The 23,630-nt window shown below is 41.2% G+C and overlaps 1 protein-coding gene across 1 annotated transcript in view; it reads right to left on the bottom strand.

Moving 5' to 3' along the window:
* Nucleotides 1–537: 537 nt before the first annotated feature.
* Nucleotides 538–23,630, bottom strand: part of LOC132393437 (uncharacterized) — a 37,424-nt gene continuing 14,331 nt past the window's right edge. Inside the window, exons 2-5 of the mRNA XM_059968665.1 lie at nt 21,998–22,338; nt 16,618–16,717; nt 5,702–6,054; nt 538–1,338 (exon numbers count right to left, since the gene is read on the bottom strand). Coding sequence (XP_059824648.1) covers nt 1,333–1,338; nt 5,702–6,054; nt 16,618–16,717; nt 21,998–22,338 — 800 coding nt within the window. The 3' untranslated portion in view covers nt 538–1,332. The remainder of the gene's footprint in view (nt 1,339–5,701; nt 6,055–16,617; nt 16,718–21,997; nt 22,339–23,630) is intronic.

Here is a 23,630-nt window from a genome sequence, read left to right as displayed (position 1 = left end):
TCAGAATGTTCAGAGAAGAGTTGCTGCCAAAAAGCCATTCCTTCGAGGTGGAAACAAACCCAAGAGACTTGCCTACGCACAAAAACCCAGGACGGGTGTGCTGAACGATGGCAGCAACTACTCTGGGATGAGAAGTCCAAATTTGAAATTATTGGCTCAGACAGGAGGCAGTTTGTCTATGGAAAAGCTGGAGAGCGATACACAGATGCGTGTCTGCAGCAAACAGGAAAACATGTCAGAGGTTTCCTGCCGGTTTGGGCCTGCATTTCTGCAAATGGAGTTGGTGATCTGGTCAGAAGTAATGGAATCCTCAATGCTGAGAAGTACAAACAGATTCTGATCCATCATGCAATACCATCAGGGAGGTGTCTGATCAGTCCTAACTTCATTATGTGTCTAAGACCAGCACAGTACTGTTTTTCGTTATAAAGTAGAAGATAGGTTCCTAAGATTACAATAGTTGCTAAAACTTCCATATGTGAAAATAGTTGCAAATCCAGAAGGAGGGTCATTTTTAAATTTTATTATCCAGTGTCATTTATGCAGGAAATTGCCCACCCATTACATAAATTCACACAAATTTCAAATCCTTTCAGGCTATAAAACTGAAAATGGTTTCCAAAACAAATTACTTCGGAAGTGCACTTAATTCATTGTTAGAGGTTTGTAGTTCTGTCATCTGAACAGATACATTTTTTCTCAAATCTTTTTATTATTATTATTCAAAAATACACAGGTACACCAAAGTAATAATACTTACAATGCCTCAAAAAATTATCTTAAAAATTGAAAAATGTGATTAAAAAACCCTACTAAGCAAGAAAAGTGAGTGTGCTGAACTACATATACCTGTCTGGAGACATCCCTCTGCGTGTCCAAAAAAAACCAACCGAGGATACAACCTCGGAGCCATGTGTCAAAAAGAAAGCTTCTAAAAAATAAACATCAAACTGCCAACAAGTAAAAATATATCAAAACAAAATTTACACTTAGATCATGGAGGAAATCTATCAGTTAACTGAAATGATAGTAACAAGCAAATGTAGTTCTGTCATCTGAACAGACTCATTGGGTTGCATAATTACAAGCTGTTCATAAAGAAGCTTTCACCTGAAGATTAATATACCTGATTTTCTAGTTGCTTACTCAGATTGGTGTGTGGATGAACCCAAAGAGCTGTTCAAAAACACAATAGGTAAAGTGAAGAATTGCATCGACCCAGAAGTCCCACACTTTGTCCAAAGGAAGAATTCTGAGAGTTCAGAAGCTGGAAGAACCATTCGCAGACGCCTTGCCCATTTGTTCACCTTCTGAGACTCCAACTACCACTTGCTAATACTGGAATGTGTGAAGAAAAAAGAACAAAGTCAGCTTTCTGTTAAAAAAAAATTGAACAGTACAACAAAGATAAATACATTGAATACCAGGAGTCTATTGTATCCACCTCCACCACCGTTGCCAGAAGCCCATTCCACGCACTCACCATTCTCTACATAAAAAACTTACCCCCTAACATCTCTGTACCTAATGTATTTATATTTATTGGTTATTTTTATTATTGTGTTCTTGATCTTGCTATTATTTTTGTTTGGTGATATGAAAACATTATTATTTTTGAGCTGTATCGGATCTGGAGTAACAATTATTTCATTCTCCTTCACCCTTGTGTATTGGAAATGACATTAAGCAATCTTGAATCTTGAAACACCCAACGTGGATTTATCCGACACCACCCATGAAGTTGACTCCATCAAAGACAAAGTCTGATTCTTTTTCTCCAGTGCTGGTACACAGCGGGTGCAATGTGTATCACTTACACGTTTACCCTTAATTAACCTAGACAATGACAAGCCTCCAAGCCCATAACACCGAGAAGGAAAAGGGCAGCAGGCCATGGAAACAGAACCATTTGCAGGCTCCCTGAAAGCTGCACACAAGCCTAACCTGGAAGCAGATCACCTATCCTTCACTCCCACTGGATCTACAACTTCAACTGCCCCCTTAACAGAATTGCTTTATGAGTGCGTAGTGTGTATGTGTAGGCCTCTTAGTCTCGATAGACCATGGATTTGCACCTTGATACGTTTCCAGGGCGCAAGCCTGGGCAGGTTTTTTTTAAAATATATATTATGGGAGACCAGCAGTTGCCCAAGCTGCAAGTCGCCCCTCTCCACACCATCTATGTTGTCCAAGGGAAGAGCACTAGGACCCATACAGCTTGGCACTGGTGTTGGCACAGAGCAATGTGTGGTCAAGTGCCTTACTCAAGGACACAACACGCTGCCTCAGCCAAGGCTCAAACTAGTGACCTTCAGATCACGAGACCGACGCCTTAACCACTTGGCCATGTGCCAACACTGATGAGTAAGGCAAAGGTCAACTGACTCTGAAGACTGGTGGTATTCATTTAATGATTAGATGTTCTTTACAGCCGCAGTGTAGGCTTCATGTTGCTTTTGAGGGTTTTAGTTAACGGCCCTGTTTGGCCCAGAGTTAATTGTTTAGTTTCCCTTTAATACTGTTCATGTTAAGATCTATGGACTACCATCCTGCTTCAGTGTCTCTCACTCTGCACTTGCGCCATATCCAAACCTGGTAGCACTCTGTCCATTTATTATATTATGTATCCTTGGACGTTAATCTCCCACAACTCAGTGATGCTCACAACGTCATACCTGCCAATTTCTAACTGCACTACAAAATCATCTACCTTATCCTGTATACTATGTACATTCTAATAAAACACGTTCATCACAATTTTTGATTTTGTCTCAATGTTATACTTTAATTCATCCCACTGACTAATGTTGCCCTATCATCTGCCTGCTTTTCCCTCACAGTCTCACTACACAGTGCATTTAGTTGATTACCAACTGCCCATCCCCAGCCCGTCACTCTGGCTCTCATCCCCCTATCAAATTAGATTAAATCCTGCCCAACAGCTCAAGCAAATCTGCCCACAGGGATATTGGTCCCCTCTCAGATTCAGGTGTAACGGGTCCTTTTTGAACAGGTCATTACTCCCCAGAAGGGATCCAAATGATCCAAATAAGTGAAAGCCTGCATTTCCTCAGCCACGCATTCATCTGCCAAATCATCCTGTTTTTCCCCTCAGTGGTGTGTGGCACAGGCAACAATCCTGGAATTACTTCCCTGGAGGTCCTGCTTCTCAGCTTTCTAGCTCCCTGTATTCTCTCGTGAGGACTTCCTCCCTTTTCCTATCTATGTTGTTGTACCGATATTCACCATAACTTCTGGCTCCTCACTCTCCCCCTTTAGAAAGCTATGGGCTCGAACTGCGATATCCCCGACTCTGGCACCCGGGTGGCAACATACCATCTCTATGTCTCCTTCACATCCACAGGATCTCCTGTCTGCTCCTCTATGAAATCCACTATCACTACTGCATTCCTCTTCTCAATCGAGCAACAGGGTCAGACGTAATACCAGAGACCTGGTTGCTATGACTTCCTTCCCCCACCAGAAGTATCCAAAGTGGTGTAATTATTATTGAGGGGGACAGCCACAGGGGTACACACAGGATTCTTTTCTCTCCTCCTGACAGTCACCAGGTATCAGCCCTTTGCATTTCAAGGGTGACTACCTCCTATCTATCACTTCCTCCTTCTCTCAAGAGCTGAAGGTCAACTAATGCAGCCCCATTTCCTCAACATGGTCCCGTAACACTGCTGATGGAGTAGTGTAGGGAAGGGTATAATCGTGCATGTTGGTAGAATGAATGAAACCGCAGAAAATTCAAAAATCAGAAGTGCAAAGTGACTTGGGAGTCCTCCTGCAGGATTTCTTAAAGCTTAGCCTGCAGGTTGAGTCACTGGTTCAGGAAGGCAAATACAATGTTTGCATTCACTTCAAGAGAAATAGAATATAAAAGCCAGGATGTAAAGCTGAGGCTTTATAAAGCATGGGTGAGACTGCAGTTGGAAAACTGAGCAATTTTAGGCCACTTCTCAAAGACAAGATGTGCAGGCATTGGAGAGGAACCAGAGGAGGGTCATGATTCCAGGAATGGAAAGGATAATGTATGAGGAGTGTTTGATGGCTCTAGGTCTGTACTCAGTGATGTATAGGAGAAAGGAGGTGGCTCTCAATGAAATCTACTGAATATTGAAAGGCCTAGATAGAGTGGCTGTCAAGACGATGTTTCCTACAGTATGGGAGTCTAGGACCAGAGGACACTGTGACTAACTAGAGGGATGTCCATTTAGAATAGGAGGATTTTTTTTTTAAACCAGAGCATTGTGAATGTGTGAAATCCATTGCTACAGATGACTGTGGAGGCCATCATTGGGTATATTTAAAATGGAGGTTGGAAAGTTCTTGATTAGTCAGGATGCCAAAATTACAGCAAAAGAATCAGGTCGAAAGGGATAATAAATCAGCCATGATAGAATGGCAGAGCAGACTTGATGGGCTGAATGGCCTAATTCTGTAATGTCTTAAGGCCTTTTCCACCTATTGCCTCCAGGCTTCTTACTTCATCCCTTCACACACCTAGCTGCACCTATCACCTTCTAGCTAGTAGTCCTTCCTGTCCCTCCACCTTCTTGTTCTGGCTTCTTCCTCCTGCATTTCCAGTCCTGATGAAGGTTCTCAGCAGAAACATCAACTGTTCAATCCTCTCCATGTATGGTTCCTGGTCTGCTGAGTTCCTCCAGCACTTTGTATGTATTATGTACTTAAGGTGCATTCCGCAGTTTGTTTTCTAATATTCCGTATGTTAAAAGCTTTTTGCATGATTTGTTCTTTATCACACGTTGGGTGTTTGATGTTTTCTTCAATTAGTTTCCATGATGTTTCTTTTTTTGTGGCTGCCTGTGGGATAACAAACCTCAGAATTGTATGCAGTATACATACCTCAATAATAAATTTACTTTGATTTTGTATTTCACCACATTTGTATTACTATATTTGGTGATTTCTTCTAATTGAATTCAACAAAGGAATATGATTTCACAGAATTCCAAGCTCACAATTCAGCTCAACCCCAGTTAGTAATACTTTCCAGTCGTTTCTCTACGGCCCATTAAATTCATTCCTTTTAGATACTTAACCAGTTCTTTTTAGATCTATAGAATTAAAACTCTGTCAACTACTACCCCTGACAGTGTATTCCAGATGGTAAACACTCAGTGTGTAGAAAATTCTTTCCGATGTTAAATTTGAAACAATACCCCAAGAGATGAGTTAGCAGCTTTGATGAACGAACAGCATTTATATTATGCCTTCCATCACAGCTCCAGGTACCTGTCAACATTACAAATCTAAGTGCAAATCAGTTCTGAGCCAAGTGAGGTAAGAATGTAAAGACATGAAATATGATAATCATTTTGCCACACTGATCTTATCCACCATTCTGTTAGTTACAGCAATTTGATTTTCATCCCATTTTACGGCTTGTTTTTACACTCCCAAAAATTAATCTAATAAGAAACAACCTCTATTTCAAGTATATCATGGGGTTCTTAAGAGAACACTTTCTTGTGAAGTACAACTATTGCAACGATTTTGACTTAGTTATTTTTCTGGATAGCATTGAGTATTATGGTTTTTGGCTAATGGAAGAATATCTTTCAAGTCTATGAACAATGAAAACAAATCATAAGGAAATTCTAACAGTTCAGACACAAGAACATTAAAATCTCCACATGCAGCCAAATATCTTTTGATGCACATAAATTACCTGTGAAATATTCACATGCATGTCCAACTCCATGGCTTTTGCACGCTGTGGTGGATTCGCTATTTGCTCTCGCCTTCGCAGTTGCTCCTCTCGTCTCCTTGCCTCCTCCAGTTCTTCCTTTGGTATTGGGTGCGGGAATTGCAGATTGGTTTCAGCTGTTGATGGCTCTCCAGTTGTTTCTGTTATACTCCAATAGGTCAAAGCGTATTCAATAAGTTGATGTTTGTCCAACAATGGAGAAAGCTCGAAACCTTGTTTATTTAGGTACTTTAATATTTCCTTACGCAGAACCTTCCTGCGTTTTAGGAGCCCTCCTGCACTTTGGCTGTGGTTCAGAATGATACCGATGAGGTCTGCAAGAAAGTTCAAGAATATGTAATTTATAAGCACGCAAATGCCTAATCTCAACATTTCAATGCAAGTAAAATAGAAAAAGAAATTGTAAGTACAATAATTAGCTCACTAAGGTAAATAAGAATGAGAAATTAAGATATCACTGTAATTCAACTAAAAAGAGAATACCCTGATTATGCACTCAGTGAAGGAGAAAAATGGCCACAGTTGCCCGGTTAACTGCCTCTTACTCAGGGGTTGAGGTTCAATCCTGACTTCCTCTGCTGTCCGTGCAGAGTCTGCACTGTAACCAAGTGGGTTTCTTCCTGGAGATGGATTTCCTTCCAAATTCCACATGCAGACTGGAAGGCTGATGGGCCACCGTAGTGCGTGGGTAAATGGAGGAATCTGGAGGGACCTGAAGGGAATGTGGGTGGTTTAAAATAGGATAAATGAGTGTAAATGCATGCTTGATTCTCAGCACGGACATGAGGTGAAGGATCTTTTCTTTGCTGTATGACATCTATTATGCTTAATGATAGAGATAGACATTTTAAAGCAACTCACAAATTGCTGAAGGAAATCAGCAGGTCAGGCAGTAGCTATGGAAAAGAGTAAACAGTCAACGTTTTGGGCTGAGACCCTTTATCAGGATTGGAAAGGAATGTGAGACGACAGAATAAGAAGGTGCGGGGAGGAGAGGAATGTGATAGGGGACAAGTGAAACTGGGAGAGGAGGAGGGGGTGAAGTTGATTGATGAACAAGATAAAGAGCTGGAGAAGAGGAACCTGGTAGGAGAGGACAGAAGACCATCGATGAGAGGGAAGAGGGAGGAGCACCAGAGGGAGGTGATTGCAGGTAAGGAGATGAAGTGAGGGAGGAAAACAGGAAAGGGGAATGGTGAAGTGGGGGAGGGAGGGGGGTCATTACCAGAAGTTCAAGAAATCGGGTTGGAGGCTATCCAGACAGAACATAAAGTAAAAACACAAAATGCTGGCAAAACTCAGCAGGCCAGACAGCATTTATGGGAGGAGGTAGTGACGACGTTTCAGGCCGAAATGTCGTCACTACCTCCTCCTATAGATGCTGTCTGGCCTGCTGAGTTCTGCCAGCATTTTGTGTTTTTATTTATTTCCAGCATCTGCAGATTCACTCATGTTGCCAGAATATAAAGTGTTGCTTCTCCAACCTGAGCGTGGCCTCATCAATACAGTAGAGGGGGCCATTGACTGACATGTTGGAATGGGAATGATAAGCAGAATTGAAATGGGTAGCCACTAGGAGATCCAGCTTTTTGTGACAGAGTGAAGATGCTCGGTGAAGTGGTCTCCCAATCTACGTCGGGTCTCACCAATATACGGGAGGCCACACCGGAAGCAGTAGATACGATCCCAACAGCCTCACAGGTGAAGAATCGCCTCACCTGGAAGGACTGTTCGAAGCCCTTAATGGCAATGAGGGAGGAGGTGCAAGGAAAGAGTAAATAAATGAAGTCAAAGTCAAATTTATTATCATAGTACATATATGTACAAATAACGAATCTTTGCTGTGTTCCCTGTCCTTAAAAAGGAGCTTGTAGGGCGAATTAAAATAAAAGGGAAAGAGCATTGGATGAGTTTAAATGCGTGATTGATGTACTATCGGTATGTTCTTTCTCTCCATAACTCCATGAAACCAGTGCTTGCACACTGCCCCACAGCCCTGTGCAAATGAAGTGAGAATCCCTTACTCTTTATTCCAAGACTCCCATAATAAATCCTAACATACCATTCACCTTCCTGTTCTCCTATTGCATCCACTGGGTTTCAGTGACGTGTGCACAAGGACACCCAGCTTCCTTTGAACATTAATACCATCCAATTTCTTGCTTGCCATTTACAAAGAATTGAAAATACACGTGAACAAAGATGCTAACTGTCCTGTGCTATCATCAGTGGGATGTCAGCAGACATCAGACTTCTGCTGATCTGTTCTCCTGTCTCTTGAACCCTCTTGGTGTCTCTCAGCTCCTATGTACCATCACCTGAGGCTTTTAACTGGTTGGTCCTGAATGGATGGAATCTCCTCTCCACAAAGGGTGAAATGAAAGTCAACCAGCTTTCCTCTCCTAAAAACAAGGCTCCTTGACTTCTTGGTCTTGAACTTCATTCGTCCCCAATCCATTAGCTCCTCGAGTCTAGATAGTACACTTCCCACTGCCTCCGTGCTAGGACCCAAAAGGATGAGATCGTCCATGAACGCACGTATTGGTGGCAACTTCCCTCTGCCATCAAGTGCGACACCTGGTCCCACTGATTCTGCAGCCCTCAATGACCTCCATGGCTAACACAAAAAGGATGGGTGAAATCACACATCCTGTTGGGATACCAATGTCCAAGCTCTGCCACCTAGTTCTAAACTGCTGAGTGGAAAACCTCATCCGGAAATCGTTGTAGTACTGCATAACGAAGTTCCTTACCTTAGCAGGAATCCATAGGAATTCCATTACAAACTCAATCAGGACATGGGGGACAGAACCATACGCATTTGCAAGATCAAGCCAAACTACTCTACAATGTCCTGGGTATGTTACTCAAAATGGCCTCTTTGGTTTGTTACAAGTAGGAATATTTCTTTGTCGGATAAGTGTTTCTCTCGCCGTTGTTTCACTTTAGAATGGCTGATATGGTAATTGTATTCATTTGTTAATCAATGGGGAATGTCATTGTGTCTTGTGATGCTGGGAACTTGGGGGAGGGGTTTTCGCGGGTTTTTTTGGAGAGGCCGAGGAAGACGCTGAGGAAGGTGGACGTGCGCTGGACTGCTCGTAAGATCACCGGGGTGGTCCCAGGTGCGACGGCCGGATGGGTCGATTGGTTCGTTGATTGAGCTCCAACGAGTGCACTAAACAGACTGAACTTTGATAAGTTGGCGCCTTTTGTTTTTTTCCTTGTATATATATATATATATATATATATATATATATATATATATATATATTGTATTGCCTACTATTTTTTTAATTTTAGTAAACTCTTTAAAGTGTATTTCATAACGGTATTTGTTGTGGGTTTGATACTGTTGGCGGGCGCGAGGCATTAACTCGATTCTCACAGCACCTGCGTGTACGGGAGGTGGGTTGGAGAGTGGCTGGATCTCCTTTTTCCCCTAGACATATACCAGCCTGTTGGGTAACGGTTACACTACAGCCAGATTTCATCTCAACCTTTTCGACTCCTGGATGATATGCCACATCATACTAGTATGTTCAAGGCAGCCCGGGAAGCCTGGTATTCCTGCCTTCTGCACAGATGTATTTACCACTCCATTTTCTATCACAAATGAAGATATTCTTTCTGCTAGAATGCCAAACAATCTTCCTCTCTACATTCAGGAGTGAAATTGGTCAGAACTCATTCAACGTAATAGAAATCTCTTCCTTCGGGATGTATACTCCTTCAGCCTCACTCCAGGACAAAGGAACCACACCTTGTCTCCACACCACCTTTAACATTCTCCACAAGTATTTCCTCAGCTCTTCACACTTCTTGAACACCTTATATGGCACTCCATTAGGTCCTGGCACTGAACCTGACCTTGCCTTTTTGATGAACTGCTCAACTTCTGCCAGTTTGGGTTCTGACAGATCGACCTTCGCTCCTGGCTCGGTAGGTTTCACAAGCCCTGACATGTCAGGCAAAGGAGCCTCCCGCTGTTCGTTACAGTGAGAGCTTTCCAGGTGATCCTCCAGTTCATGTTGAGAGATGTTAAGCTGCCGGCTCTTACTTTGTTCAAACAATCTCTTTGTGAACTGGTGAGGGTTCTCAAAGAATGCCTTTCTTGCCTTCCCTCTCTCCTTTCACTTTTTACGCTGTGACTCTGCACAATGGAGTGATGCTGACTTTATTTGAAACTGCTCTCGGAGATCAGCAAGCCCTGGCTTGTCACCCTCACTTGTTACCTTCCATCTCTGTCTCAACGATCTAAGCTCTCTCCTCAACCTACTAATCTCCTTCTGGCACCTGCTTGGTTGCTGTGTAGGTTTTGCTTTCTTCAACTCAACTAAACCAAACCTGTACTTTCCAACATTATAAATCCATCACTTCCAACTTTCTCTTTGATGTTCCCCTGAGAGTGTTCTCCAACATCATACTGATATCCTCATCAAACACACGCCAAGCCTTCTCATCTGCCATTGCTGGCCACTTGACCTTCCTCTTCTTCTCTACCACTTCACCACCGCCATCATGCAAAGAATCCTGGGTACCGTGGTCTGCAACCTGACCTGGGTTATCTCTCGTCTGACCTGGAGTATGATGACTCTCTCCAGAGCGAATCGCTGTGGCTTGCGTATCAGTGGTTGAAAAGACCACATCTTCTGTGCTTGAATTAATTTCATCTTCATCCACTGGGATGGAATAGCACTTCAACGTTGCTTGGTGAACTCGTAAACCTTTAATGTTGGAGAACGCTCTCCCACACCAACACATTGGACACTCAGTGCCTCTTATCCTAGCTTAGTCGTAGTCGTTCCCTGTGTTTTCACAGAGTATTCCACAATACTGTGTGTTTCTGTTTTCTGCACTGAAGTAAATTACCTCATTCTCCACATGATATTGCATACCCTCATCCAATTTCCTCAGCTTGCCTTCATCTCCCTCAATTCACTTTACTCCACCTCAGTACTCAAAATACCACTAAATTTTCTATCAATAGGGAAATAAGAAATCACCCACATAGATTGTGAAAAGCTGGACACCACACAGCTCTGCCTTAAATTGCTTGTCACAGACTGCTAATCTGAAGGGGTTCTGTTTATTCCCATTCTTTCCTTTTTATTCAATAATCAATATATTTTGGCATGTTTCTTCCAATTTCATATCGTCTTCACTTTAACCAACCTCCTGCATGGAACCACATCAAATTCTTCCAGGAAGCTAAATACACAGTAGAATAGTGAGCTGGTTCCCGCTTAACTATTCTACTATGCACGTCCTCAAAAAGTACTTCATTATTTTTCTTTCCCAAATCCACATCGCTTCTGCCCAATTCCATTATAGTTTATTTGGAAAACATTTAAACCATTAATATTCCTTATTGATTCATGTATATACTATTTCTGTATATTCCAACAACATGGTTGTGTCTCCCATAAAATAGCTTAAAAAATTGATTCTGAATAGGGCATACACAAAATAAAACTTATGGTAAACTGCAGTAGTTAAAATGATCTATCGTGGTGTCATGTGTCTCACAGTGAGAAAGGGTGACTTCTGACTGTGAAACTTCTCACTATCTGAATGCCCAGAGCATCAGGCTTCCTTTGAAAAGTCTTGAGAGACTATCTTATCCATGTTGAGAGTTCTAAGAGTCCTCTTTAATAAAGTAGGTTGGGAAGGAGGTGACTGCATATGTCATGGACAAAAATGCAAAACCAGTTTTCACCTTCATCAGATTGGTGGATTAACCTTAAATAGTACTCTAATTTAAAAATGTGCTTAAGAGCTCTACTTTCAGATTTTCTCTTCTTCAGCATCACTGAATACACCGATAATGAACTGAGCACTCATCGCAAACATATTAAGTATGGCTGCAATGGTACAATTACCGTGCATTATCACTCCAGTGTTTTGGGCTTAATGCAGAGGTTGGTAGTTTCTTGATTAGTAATGGTGTCAAAGGTTATGGGGAGGAGATGGGAGATGGAGTTGAGAGGGATAATAAATCAGCCATTATGGAATAACAGAACAAACTTGATAGGCTGAATAGCCAATTTCTGCTCCTATGCCTTATGTTACCTTATTGAGATTCATTTACTTGCAGGTATTTTCAGGAAAAGAACCAGGGGAAAAAAAGCAGATTAAGGGTTAGAGGAACTAACTAACATTTAATGCACTTGCACCTACCTAACCATAACCTACAATTTTCTGGCCAAACGTGAACCTGTACTTTTTCATTTCATGGAATATAAACAGACGATTCTGGTTAACTGGGACATATCACTTTGATCCAATTAAGTGGCTGCCCCAATTAGTTGAAGTTTCATGAAAATTGTTAAAAAGGTATAATAAAATCAAACTACCATATAACTGAGAAACAAATCACATATTGAAGTGAAATATAGAACAGATTAGAACACTACAAATACCACTACAGTACTATAAAACTATTAGTTCCAAACAGTCATCTCAAAGGAGATCAAAGGGTACTGACTCTTTCTGAAGCTGGTGGTATGGGACTTAAGCACCTCTGGTTGTTGTGAATGAGAAGCATTCACTGAACGTTTTTGATGAAATACGCAATAGAGCAAGCTGAGCATCAGTAGATTTTGATTACTTTATTTGTTCATGTTCTATATATTATTTGTTTACACTTTCTAATTATTTGCATGATTTGTTCTTTTTCAGACCTGCATGCTTATTGGTCTTTGTTGTGTGTTCCTTGTGAATTCCAGTATGTTTCTTTGTTTTGTGGGAGTCTGCAAGAAGATGAATCTCAGAGTTGGATATGGTAGACTTACTTTGAAAATAAATTTGCTTTGAACATTGTTTTGGAATAACATTTTCCTTGTGTCCTTCAGTTTCTGTCCATTATTAATTACATTTGAAGCAGCGTGGATTTACTACCCTTGTCAACAATTTACTTCCTTTTTCACCATTAGCTGTTGTTTTCAACCAAGTTAGCTACATTTTTCAACCACTGCAGCTCTTATGGGGCAGTATATCCCAAAAACCTCCAGGATTTGGTCAAAGCTTCAGAGAAGAAACACAATTATAAAGCAGCACAGTATGTGACAAGGCAAAGATGTAGAAAGAAAGCAGAAGCTGTTGTGGATCTCTTGTACCTTCTTCCATTATCCTTCCAAGTGACAGTGGTGGATTTCTGAGATACTGTCAAAGGAGACCTGGTAAGTTGGGGCAGTTCATTTTTCAGATGATACACATTAACTAACATTCAGTGGTCCAGAGATGGAGGAAGAGATTAGTGAAGGTACTAATTAATTTCATCAGGGAAGTGGCAAGTTTGCATCAGATGCCTCATCTGTGTTGTGTTAATGCTGGAAAGGCTTTGGGAAGGTATTAGGCAAGTCATTCTCCACAGAATATCAACCTTCTGACCACCTCTTGTGGCCATATTTATTTGTCGCAGGTGAGGAGTTATGAATGAAACTGGACATAGCAGAACTATCACCATATATCTGCATTTCTGGAAGGAAGGTCATTGATACAATCAATTGAAGATTGTGGTCAATTTAATTTTCAATGAATATATATTATTCTGTATGTTGGTTACTTGTCGGTCTTTGTGTGTAGTTTTTCATTGATTCTTTATGCTACTGTGAATTCCTGCAAGGAAATGAATCTTAGTGCAGTATGTGGTGACATAATAAATTTATTTTGAATTTTGAACTTTGAACTCTGCATAATGGTTGTAGTGGAAAGTTACCATTTGAAAAATATGGGTAATTTGATCTAGTGCTTTGAGTCCTGCACCCCAACCCTCCCACTCAGTATAACTAACACTTGAGATTAGGAAGGTACTCTATATTGGATGGTGGTGTGAAAACTGTTTTACTTGAATCTGGCTGGAAATTACTTCTGAGGGCAATTAAATATTTATCACTTTCGTGTATGTGGTATCATTGAAAGTTGCGACCATGTAGGAACAATAGTCTCCTTCAGGGAACAAAACCTAGTGAAGAAATTTTTTGTGTTTGTCTCTGTTTCAAGGGAGTATTTTAATTCTATGTTTATTAGATAAATTTTAATTTCCCAGTTACCTATGTGGTAGTCAGACTGATCTGTTTAATAATTGATTTGGAATTCTAATTATTAGTCCAGCTGCTTAATTATAATCATAGGGTATTTACAATTAAAGCCTGTGCAGAACAGTATTTTAAATGCATTATTTCAATATGATGGACAAAGCTAAATTTGGTTGATATAAACCAAGTCCATTTTACGTTCAAGATTAAAGTATATAGCTAGCACACATTAACTAGTGGACATGTACTCTGAAATTGAACCTTATAGTTCAAAGTATATTTATTATCAAAGTTGAGATGTGTCTTCTGGCAGGCGGTCATAAAACAGAAATACCAAAGAACTCATTTAAAGAAAAAAACCCACACAAAACAATCAAACCTGCAAAAAAAAACAATTCACAGCTACAAAAAGAGAAAACTAAACAGAACATTAAACATCAAGCTATTGAGTCCCCAAAAATGCATTCATAGCCATGAGCTTCTGGGTTAAGTGAAGCCTGTCTGGGTGCCAATGGCTGCAGCCACAGCTACTGCGTCAGTAAATTCACTACTGTGTGTCAATGGCTGCAGGTCATAACCACAGATCCACTTGCATGCCAAAAGATCTCAACCACACAAATAAAGCATTTTCAACAGCAAAGACACTAAACATGAAATTGCAGCCAGAAGTGAGTCCATCGCCATGAACTGCCAAGGCAATTGGACCTCCCGGCCTGGGAACCAAGACTGCAGCACCTTCCGCTGGCAACACTGAGTAGGATACCAGTCAAACACAGGCAGGTGGCACGAACACCCATTCGTTTTCCATTCTCATTGAACTTAATCTGGCTCAGCACTTTACTCAGAGTGGAGCAATGGAGCCAACCACGGGTTTGTGCTATGTTGTGCCATTAGGAATAAACGCAGCCACCCCCAGCTACAGCCACAGCTGTATTCCATGCCGAATCCCCCAGGAAATCACAGAAGCGCAAGATCATTCAGTTGTCCCAAAAATACATTGTTTGCAGCCTGTAACTTCCCTTTTTAACAATCACAGTTCAGAAGTATATTTAGAAGTATATCCAGAGTTGTGAACTGTCTGCAAGATGTTGCCGTTGGACATTGGTGCTATCTTGCCGGAATACAATTATGTTAATTATTCACTGCATATGCTACTGGATAAGTTAGGGCAGGTTGCCTTGTATAGGAATGTCAAGAGTTTGAGAAAGACTATTGAGATGGAGAAAACCATATAACACAGCAGCATAATTTTAAATGAAAGCATTCAAAGTACACAAAGTAAAATTATTTTTCATCAGCTGAAGGCCCAAAAAGTGATTAGCAGACAAGTCCAGAGGACAGAAAATATTCAAGGCAATCTCAATATAATGGTCAAATGATAGATGTTTACAGCAGACATTTCTGGGGAATTAAATTTCGGCGGAATTAAATTTCGGCCGGGTCTTGGTACACCAATCAAACATTTTCGCACCAAGATCTCAGTATCTTGAATTACCTTTTGAAATGTTATTTGAAGCAGAACAGTCCAACACCAAAAGGCTTAGAGAGCTTGTTGTTTGATTCTGTACTGTTATAATCTATTTGTGATCCATGTACTAGAAACAATGGCATATGAAAGCAGCCCTCATGTTTATGATCCTTCAAAGTTGATTACTTCAAAGTTAAATAAATCTGGAAGAAATTTTGCAAAATAACATCCAAATTTTCTATTTTTGAGGAACATTTTCCATTTTTTAAACTATATATTTAATAGAAAGCCAATAAATGTAACTAATAAATATCTGTTCTTTTAACTGTTCAAATGTGGCAAGATAAAAAAACTAATTATTTCTTTAAATATGTTTAAAACTTTGAGTGTAAACGTGCAACTTTACACACAAAATGCTGGTGGAACACAGCAGGCCAGGCCGCATCTATAGGGAGAAATGCTGTCGACGTTTCGGGCCGAAAGTAAGAGATTTGAAAGTAGTGAGGGGCTGGGGAAAATGCGAAATGATAGAAGACCGGAGGGGGTGGGGTGAAGATGAGAGCCAGAAAGGTGATTGGGAAACAGGTTACAGAACTAGAGAAGGCAAAGGATCATGGGGCAGGAGGCCTAGGGAGAAAGAAAGGGGGAGGGGAGCAGCAGAGGGAGATGGAGAACAGGCAGAGTGATGGGTAGAGTGTAAAAGAGGGGAAAAAACTAAATACATCAGGGATGGGGTAAGAAGGGGAGGAGGGGCATTAACAGAAGGTAGAGAAGTCAATGTTCATGCCATCAGGTTGGAGGCTACCCAGCCTATATACAAGGTGTTGTTCCTCCTTTCCAAGTGGCTTCACCTTGACTATTAATGCCCCTCCTCCCCTTCATACCCCATCCCTGATATAGTATTTTTCCCCCTCTTTTTTCTCTCTGCCCATCACTGCCTGTTCTCCATCTACCTCTGGTACTCCCCTCCCCCTTTCTATCTCCCTAGACCTCCAGTCCCATGATCCTTTCCCTTCTCCAGCTCTGTATCACTTTCCCCAATCACTTTTTCAGCTCTCAGCTTCACACCACCCCCTCTGGTCTTCTCCTATCATTTCTCCCTCTCCCTCCTACTTTCAAATCTCTTACTATCTTTCCTCTCAGTTAGTCCTGATGAATGGTCTCGGCCCAAAACGTCGACTGTACTTCTTCCCACAGATGCTGCCCGGCCTGCTGCGTTCCACCAGCATTTTCTGCGTGTTGCTTGAATTTCCAGCATCTGCAGATTTCCTTGTGTTAACTTTAAACACAAGGTAGATTTCAGTTGCCAAAATAATCTAAAACAATTATAATCTATTTTTTAAGATAGAAATCAGACTGATTGTACTTACCTTCTGCATTCAACCCTCCACAGACTACATTCTTCTTCAGTCCAAGCAAATTTTCGCAGCTTAATGATTTTAGGATTTCTGAACATCCTCTTCTTTGGGTCTGTAGAAATGAAGACATGATTTTTCTCTCTCCTAAATAAAATCAAAGGTCAGCAAGAACGTAGAGTCAACTCTGTTAGAAGATACGCAGTAATCTTGCAGTGACCTCCGATTGGCTTCGAAAGCATCAACACATCAGTCAACATATTCGGGAAATTACATTGAAGTGAAACAATCAAAAGGAATAAGGGAAAATCGAAACTGATATAAATCGGCTAATGTAAACAGGAAACGCTTTGAGATGTAAAGCTACAGAAGTCATAGCTCCTTCCTCACTTACAGGCTTCAAACAGGCAAAAGATTATTGTAGAAATTGAGGCTTCTAGAATCAGTCATTGATAGTTACAGCACGGAGACAACACTTAAGCCCGCGGGATCCGTAACAAACTTCAACCACCCATGTACACGGATCCTACAAGTATCACTTTTGTATTCTCCCCGTATTGTCATTCATCTCCATCTGTTTGCAGCAATCACCAAACACAGGCAATTTACAGAGAGAAATTAATTTGTCAGCAGACACCTTTCCTACTCACACTGATTTGCTACGCATCTATTAAAATTACAGGCAAAATAGTGACTCTGGCCTTTGGTTTTATGACTCTGGAACATACAGTAACAGATCATCAGTGCAAAACAAGCAAACTATAATTTCCCACCCCATTCTAGTAAAATTGCAGTCATATGTGCTCTCTTTTTGGATCTGAAAGAGAATAGACAATAGGTGCAGGAGTAGGCCATTTGGCCCTTCGAGCCAGCACCACCATTCACTGGATGATCAGCCATGATCACAATCAGTACCCCATTCCTGCCTTCTCCTTGTATCCCTCGACTCTGCTATCTTTAAGAGCTCCAACTCTTTCTTGAAAGCATCCAGAGAATTGGCCTCCACTGCCTTCTGAGGCAGAACATTCCACAGATCCACAACTCTCTGGGTGAAAATGTTTTTCCTCAACTCCATTCTAAATAGCCTACCCCTTATTCTTAAACCGTGGCCTCTGGTTCTGGACTCCCCCAACATCACGAACATGTTTCCTGCCTCTAGCATTTCCAATCCCTTAATAATCATATGTTTCAATCAGATCCCCTCTCATCCTTCTAAATTCCAGTGTATACAATCCCAGTTACTCCAATTTTTCAACATATGACAGTCCCGTCATTCTGGGAATTAACCTTGTGAACCTATGCTGCACTCCCTCAATAGCAAGAATGTCCCTCCTCAAATTTGGAGACCAAAACTGCACATATTACTCCAGCTGTGGTCTCATCAGTACCCTGTACAATTGCAGAAGGACCTCTTTGCTCCTGTACTCAACTCCCCTTGTTATGAAGGCCAACATGCCATTAGCTTTCTTCACTGCCTGCTGTACCTGCATGCTTACTTTCAGTGACTGTCGAACAAGGGCACCAAGATCTCATTGTACTTCGCCTTTTCCTAACTTGACACCATTCAGATAGCAATCTGGCTTCCTGTTCTTGCCACCAAAGTGGATAACCTCACATTTATCCACATTAAACTGCATCTGCTATGCATCTGCCCACACACCCAACCTGTCCAAGTCACCCTGCATTCTCAAAACATCCTCCTCACATTTCACACTGCCACCCAGCTTTGTCTCATCTGCAAATTTGCTAATGTTACTTTTAATCCCTTCATCCAAGTCGTTAATATATTGTAAATAGCTGTGGTCCCAGTACCAAGTCTTGTGGTACCCCACTAGTCACTGCCTGCCATTCTGAAAGGGACCCGTTAATCCCTACTGTTTTCTGTCTGCCAACTGATTTTCCATCCATGTTAGTACCCTACCCCCAATACATATGCTCTAATTTTGCCCACAAATCTCCTATGTGTGACCTTAACAAAGGCTTTCTGAAAGTCCAGGTACACTACATCCAGTGGTATTTCCTGGTCCATTTTCATAGTTACATCCTCAATAAATTCCAGAAGATTAGTCAAGCATGATTTCCCCTTCGTAAATCCATGCTGACTTGGACTGATCCTGTTACTGCTATCCAAATGTGCCGATATTTCATCTTTTATAATTGACTCCAGCATCTTCCCCACCACTGATGTCAGGCTAACTGCTCTATAATTCCGTTTTCTCTCTTCCTCCCTGCTTAAAAAGTGGGATAATATTAGCTACCCTCCAATCCACAGGAACTGATCCTGAATCTATAGAACACTGGGAAATGATTACCAATGAGTCCATGATTTCTAGAACCACCTCCTTAAGTAAACTGGGATACAGACCATCAGGCCCTGGGGATTTATCAGCCTTCAGTCCTGTCAGTCTACCCAACACCATTTTCTGCCTAATGCGAATGTTTGTGTCTTCCTTAGTGAAGACAGATCCAAAGTACCTGTTCAACTCATCTGCCATTTCCTTGTTCCCCATAATAAATTCACCTGTTTCTGTCTTCAAAGGCCCAACTTTGGTCTTAACTAGGTTTTTTCCTCTTCACAATACCTAAAGAAGCTTTTACTATACTCCTTTATATTCTCGGCTAGCATAACTTTGAACCTCACCTTTTCTCCCCGTATTGCGTTTTTTAGTGATCTGTTACTTTTTTAAAGTTTCCCAATCCTCCGGCTTCCTGCTCATCTTTGTTATGTTATCTTATTTTTATACCATCCTTGACATCTCGTCAGCTGCGGTCACCCCTTACTCTCCTTAGAATCTTCCTTCCCCTTTGTAATGAACTGATCTTGCACCTTCTGTGTTACTCCCAGAAATACCTGCCATTGGTGTTCTATTGTTGTGAATAAGGAACACAAATATATCAGAACAGATTAAAACTAGCAAAGCAAAGGAAGGTTTAATATAATCTCCTGGGCAAGGATCCTAACGTCTCCTGATCCCACTCCCGCCTCAGCTAAGACCCCAGGTGAGAACTCCTGCTCAGGTACCACCTCTCCTCATCACCTCCTTGCCTCACACGCTTCTGCTAACACTCGTCCTCCCCTCACTTCTCCAAGTCCCCCTCTTTCCACCACCTCACCTCCCAATTCCTCCAATTCACTGCCCTCTTCTGACCCCATGCATGACCCTGTTGTATCCCCATCATCCCCTGCCGTCCCGTCCCACCTGCTTCTCCCTGTGAGGCACAATATCCTGTCCTCAGCACGGTCTCATCTTTGTTTTTCCTATTTTCATCCATTTCCCAGCACTCAAATACACGCAAGGGGTCTGGGGACAAGCATTACATCTGTCCCTATACCTTCTCCCTCACTATCATCCATGGCTCTAAACAGCCCATGCAGGTGAGGCTGTCTTTCACAGGTGAATCCTGTGGATCGGCATATGGGAGGGAGATTGAAAGAGCTGATTATTATCATATAAGGAATCCGGAGATCCATGAGCCAGTCCTCATCATGGGATCAGAGGTGAAGACAGTCAGCAACTTTAAAGTACACAGCATTATCATTTCAGAGGATCTTTCCATTACGAACAAAGCAGCGCCTCTACTTCCTTCAACACCAATGCCCTTGAACAGAAAGCGTACAAAAAGTAATGGATACAGCCCAGTCTGTCACAGGTTCTCAATATTTATTAATATATATTTTTTTTAAATAAACACACTTCTGTTTGTCAGATGTGTGCAGCTTTTCCCCAATTCTATTGTCCTCATTTTTTTTTTCATTTATTACAAATACAAGAAAATGAATCTCAGGGTAGTATATGGTGACATATATGAACTTTGATAATAAATTTATATTAAACATCAACTTCGGTGTTACGTATTGCATCTGATGCTCCCATTGTCATTTCTTCTACATCAATGAGGATGGACGCAGATTGGGGGACAGCTTCACCAGCACTTTTGCCCCACCTGCCGGACAGGCAGGACCTCATGATGGTCAGCCATTTTAGTTCCATTTCCACACTGACATTTCTGAGCACAACATCCTCTGTCAGGTGAGAGCAAATTAGAGAAACAGTACCTTGCATGCTGCTGGGAGAGCCTCCAATCTGGCAGCATGAATCGCAAGTTCTCAAGCTTCCATTAATCACTCCCCTCAATCTCTCTCCCCCTTATTTTTTTTTCTTTTCTCTCTTCTAGTGACCTAATTGGCCTCCATAACTCCATACCTTGTCGCTCCTCCACACTCATCTGTTCATTATCCATACACTGCTCTCAATGGTCCTTATGAAGGGTCTAGGCCCAAAACATCAACTGTTCATTTCTTCCCATGTATAGTTCCTAGCCTTCTGAGTTCCCCTAGCATTTGTATGTATTATGTATTTAAGGTGCATTCCACAGTTTGATGTTTAATATTCTGTATGTTTAAAGCTTGCTTTTGTGAAATGACTTGTTCTTTTTTTAAAAAAAAATCATAGGTTGGGTGTTTGATCATTCTTTAAATAGGTTGCATGATCGCTTTTTCTGTGGCAGCCTGTGGAAGAACAAACCACAGTTGTACACAGCATACATACTGTACTGTGGTAATAAATGTATATTGATACTTCAAAGCTTGATTTCGTACTTCACTGCATTTGTATTACTACATTTGGTGTTTTCTTCTAATTGAATTCAACATAGCAATAAGATTTTACGGAATGACAGAATAATGCCATTCAGGCTCCACTTAAGAGCAATTCGCCTAGTCCCCAGTTAGTAATACTATCCAGTCTTTTCTCTATGGCCCATTAAATTCATTCCTTTTAGATACTTAACCAGCTCTTTATAGATCTCTGGAATTAAACCTCTATCTACTACCCCTGACAGTGTATTCCAGATGCTAAACACACTGTATAAAATTCTTTCCTCTTAAGTTTACTTAGAAACAATACCCCAGTGATGAGTTAGCAGCATTTATATTATGCTTTACATCACAGTTCCAGATACCCGTCAACATTACAAATCTAAGTGCAAATCAGTTCTGAGCCAAGTGAGGAAAGAATATAAAGACATTAGATATGGTAATAATCATTTTGCCACACTAATTTTATCCATCATTCTGTTACATCAACTCGATTTTCATCCCATTTCACAACTCTTTCTTTACATTCCCAAAAATTAATCTAATAACAACCTCCATTTCATATATTAAGGGGTTCTTAAGAGAACACTTTCTTGTGAAGTACAACTATTGCAACGATTTTATCTTAGTTATTTTTCTGGATAGCATTTTGAGTATTACGCTTTTCAGCTAATGGAAAAAATATCTTTCAAGTCTATGAACACTGAAAATAAATCATCAAGAAATTCTAATAGTTCAGAGGCAAGAACATTAAAATCTCCACATGCAGCTAAATATCTTTTGATGCACATAAATTACCTGTGAAATTACCAACTCCGTGGCTGTTGCACCCTGTGGTGGATTCGGTATTTGTTCTTGCCTTCGCAGTTGCTCCTCTCGTCTCCTTGCCTCCTCCAGTTCTTCCATTGATATTAGGTGCAGGAATTGCAGATTGGCTTCAGCTGTTGATGGCTCTCCGTTCGTTTCTGTTATACTCCAATAGATCAAAGCTTTATTAATAAGTTGCGGTTTGTCCAACAATGGAGAAAGCTCCAAACCTTGTTTATTTAGGTACTTCAATATATCCTCACGCAGAACCTTCCTGCGTTTTAGGAGCTCTTCTGCACTTTGGCTGTGGTTCAGAATGATACCGATGAGGTCTGCAAGAAAGTTCAAGAATATGTAATTTATATGTACGTAAATGCTTAAGTAAAATAATTAATACACTAAGGTAAATATAAATGAGAAATTAAGCTGTTTCTCTACTGCAACGGAAAATAAATAGTGATTCTGAGGGAGAAAAATGGCCACAGTTGTCCGGTTTACTGCCTCTTACTCAGGGGTTGAGGTTCAATCCTGACTTCCTCCGCTGTCCATGCAGAGTCTGCACTGTGACCAAGTGGGTTTCTTCCTGGAGATGGATTTCCTTCCAAATTCCACGAGCCTGGAAGGCTGATGGGCCACCGTAATGTGTGGGTAAATGGAGGAACTTAGGAGCTGAAGGGAATGTGGGTGGTTTAAAATAGGATTAATGAGTGTAAATGGGTACTTGACAGACTTGAGGTGAAGAATTTTTTTCTTTTCTGCTTGGCATCCATTATGCTTAATGACACAGATAGACATTTTAAAGCAACACACACAAGGAACTCAGCAGGTCAGGCAGTAGCTATGGAAAAGAGTAAACAGTCAGCATTTAGGGCTGAGACCCTTTATCACAATTGCAAAGGAGTAGGAGTGAAACAGACTATGAAGATGGAGGGAGGAGAGGAAAGTGAGAGATGAAACCAGGAGAGGGGGAGTGAAGAGCTGGGAAGTTGATTGTTGAAATAGATTAAGATTCAGAGTAAAGGGAATCTGATAGGAGACGACAGAAGATCATGCATGAGAGGGAAGGGGAGGAGCGGCAGAGGGTGGTGATTGCAGGTAAAGAGATAAATTGAGGAAGTGAAACAGGAATAGAGAATGGTGAAGCAGGGTGTAAGGCAATTACCAGAAGTTCAAAAAATCATGTTGGAGGCTATCCAGACAGAATATAAGGAGTTGCTCCTCCAACCAGCGTGTGGCTTCATCGCTGCAGTGGAGGAGACCACAGACTGATATGTTGAAATGGGAATAAGTAGAATTGAAATGGGTAGCCACTAGGAGATCCAGCTTTTTGTGACAGACAGAGCAAAGGTGCTCGGTGAAGTCATCTCCCAATCTACATCGGGTCTCACCAATATACAGGAGGCCACACCAGGAGCAGCAGATGCAGCATATGATCCCAACAGACCAACTGGAGAAGAGTAGCCTCACATGGAAGGACTGTTTGGGGCCCTGAATGATAATGAGGGAAGTGTCCTCCCTCTCATAATACTAACATACCATTTACCTTCCTGTTCTCCGATTACATCCACTGGCTTTCAGTGACGTATGCACAAGGACACAAGGACACCTAGCTTCCTTTGAACAT

This window comes from Hypanus sabinus, chromosome 4, assembly GCF_030144855.1.
Source record: "Hypanus sabinus isolate sHypSab1 chromosome 4, sHypSab1.hap1, whole genome shotgun sequence".
Classification (NCBI taxonomy): domain Eukaryota; kingdom Metazoa; phylum Chordata; class Chondrichthyes; order Myliobatiformes; family Dasyatidae; genus Hypanus; species Hypanus sabinus.
Note: the sequence above shows the minus strand (reverse complement) of the source record. Positions and strands in the feature narration are given on the sequence as shown.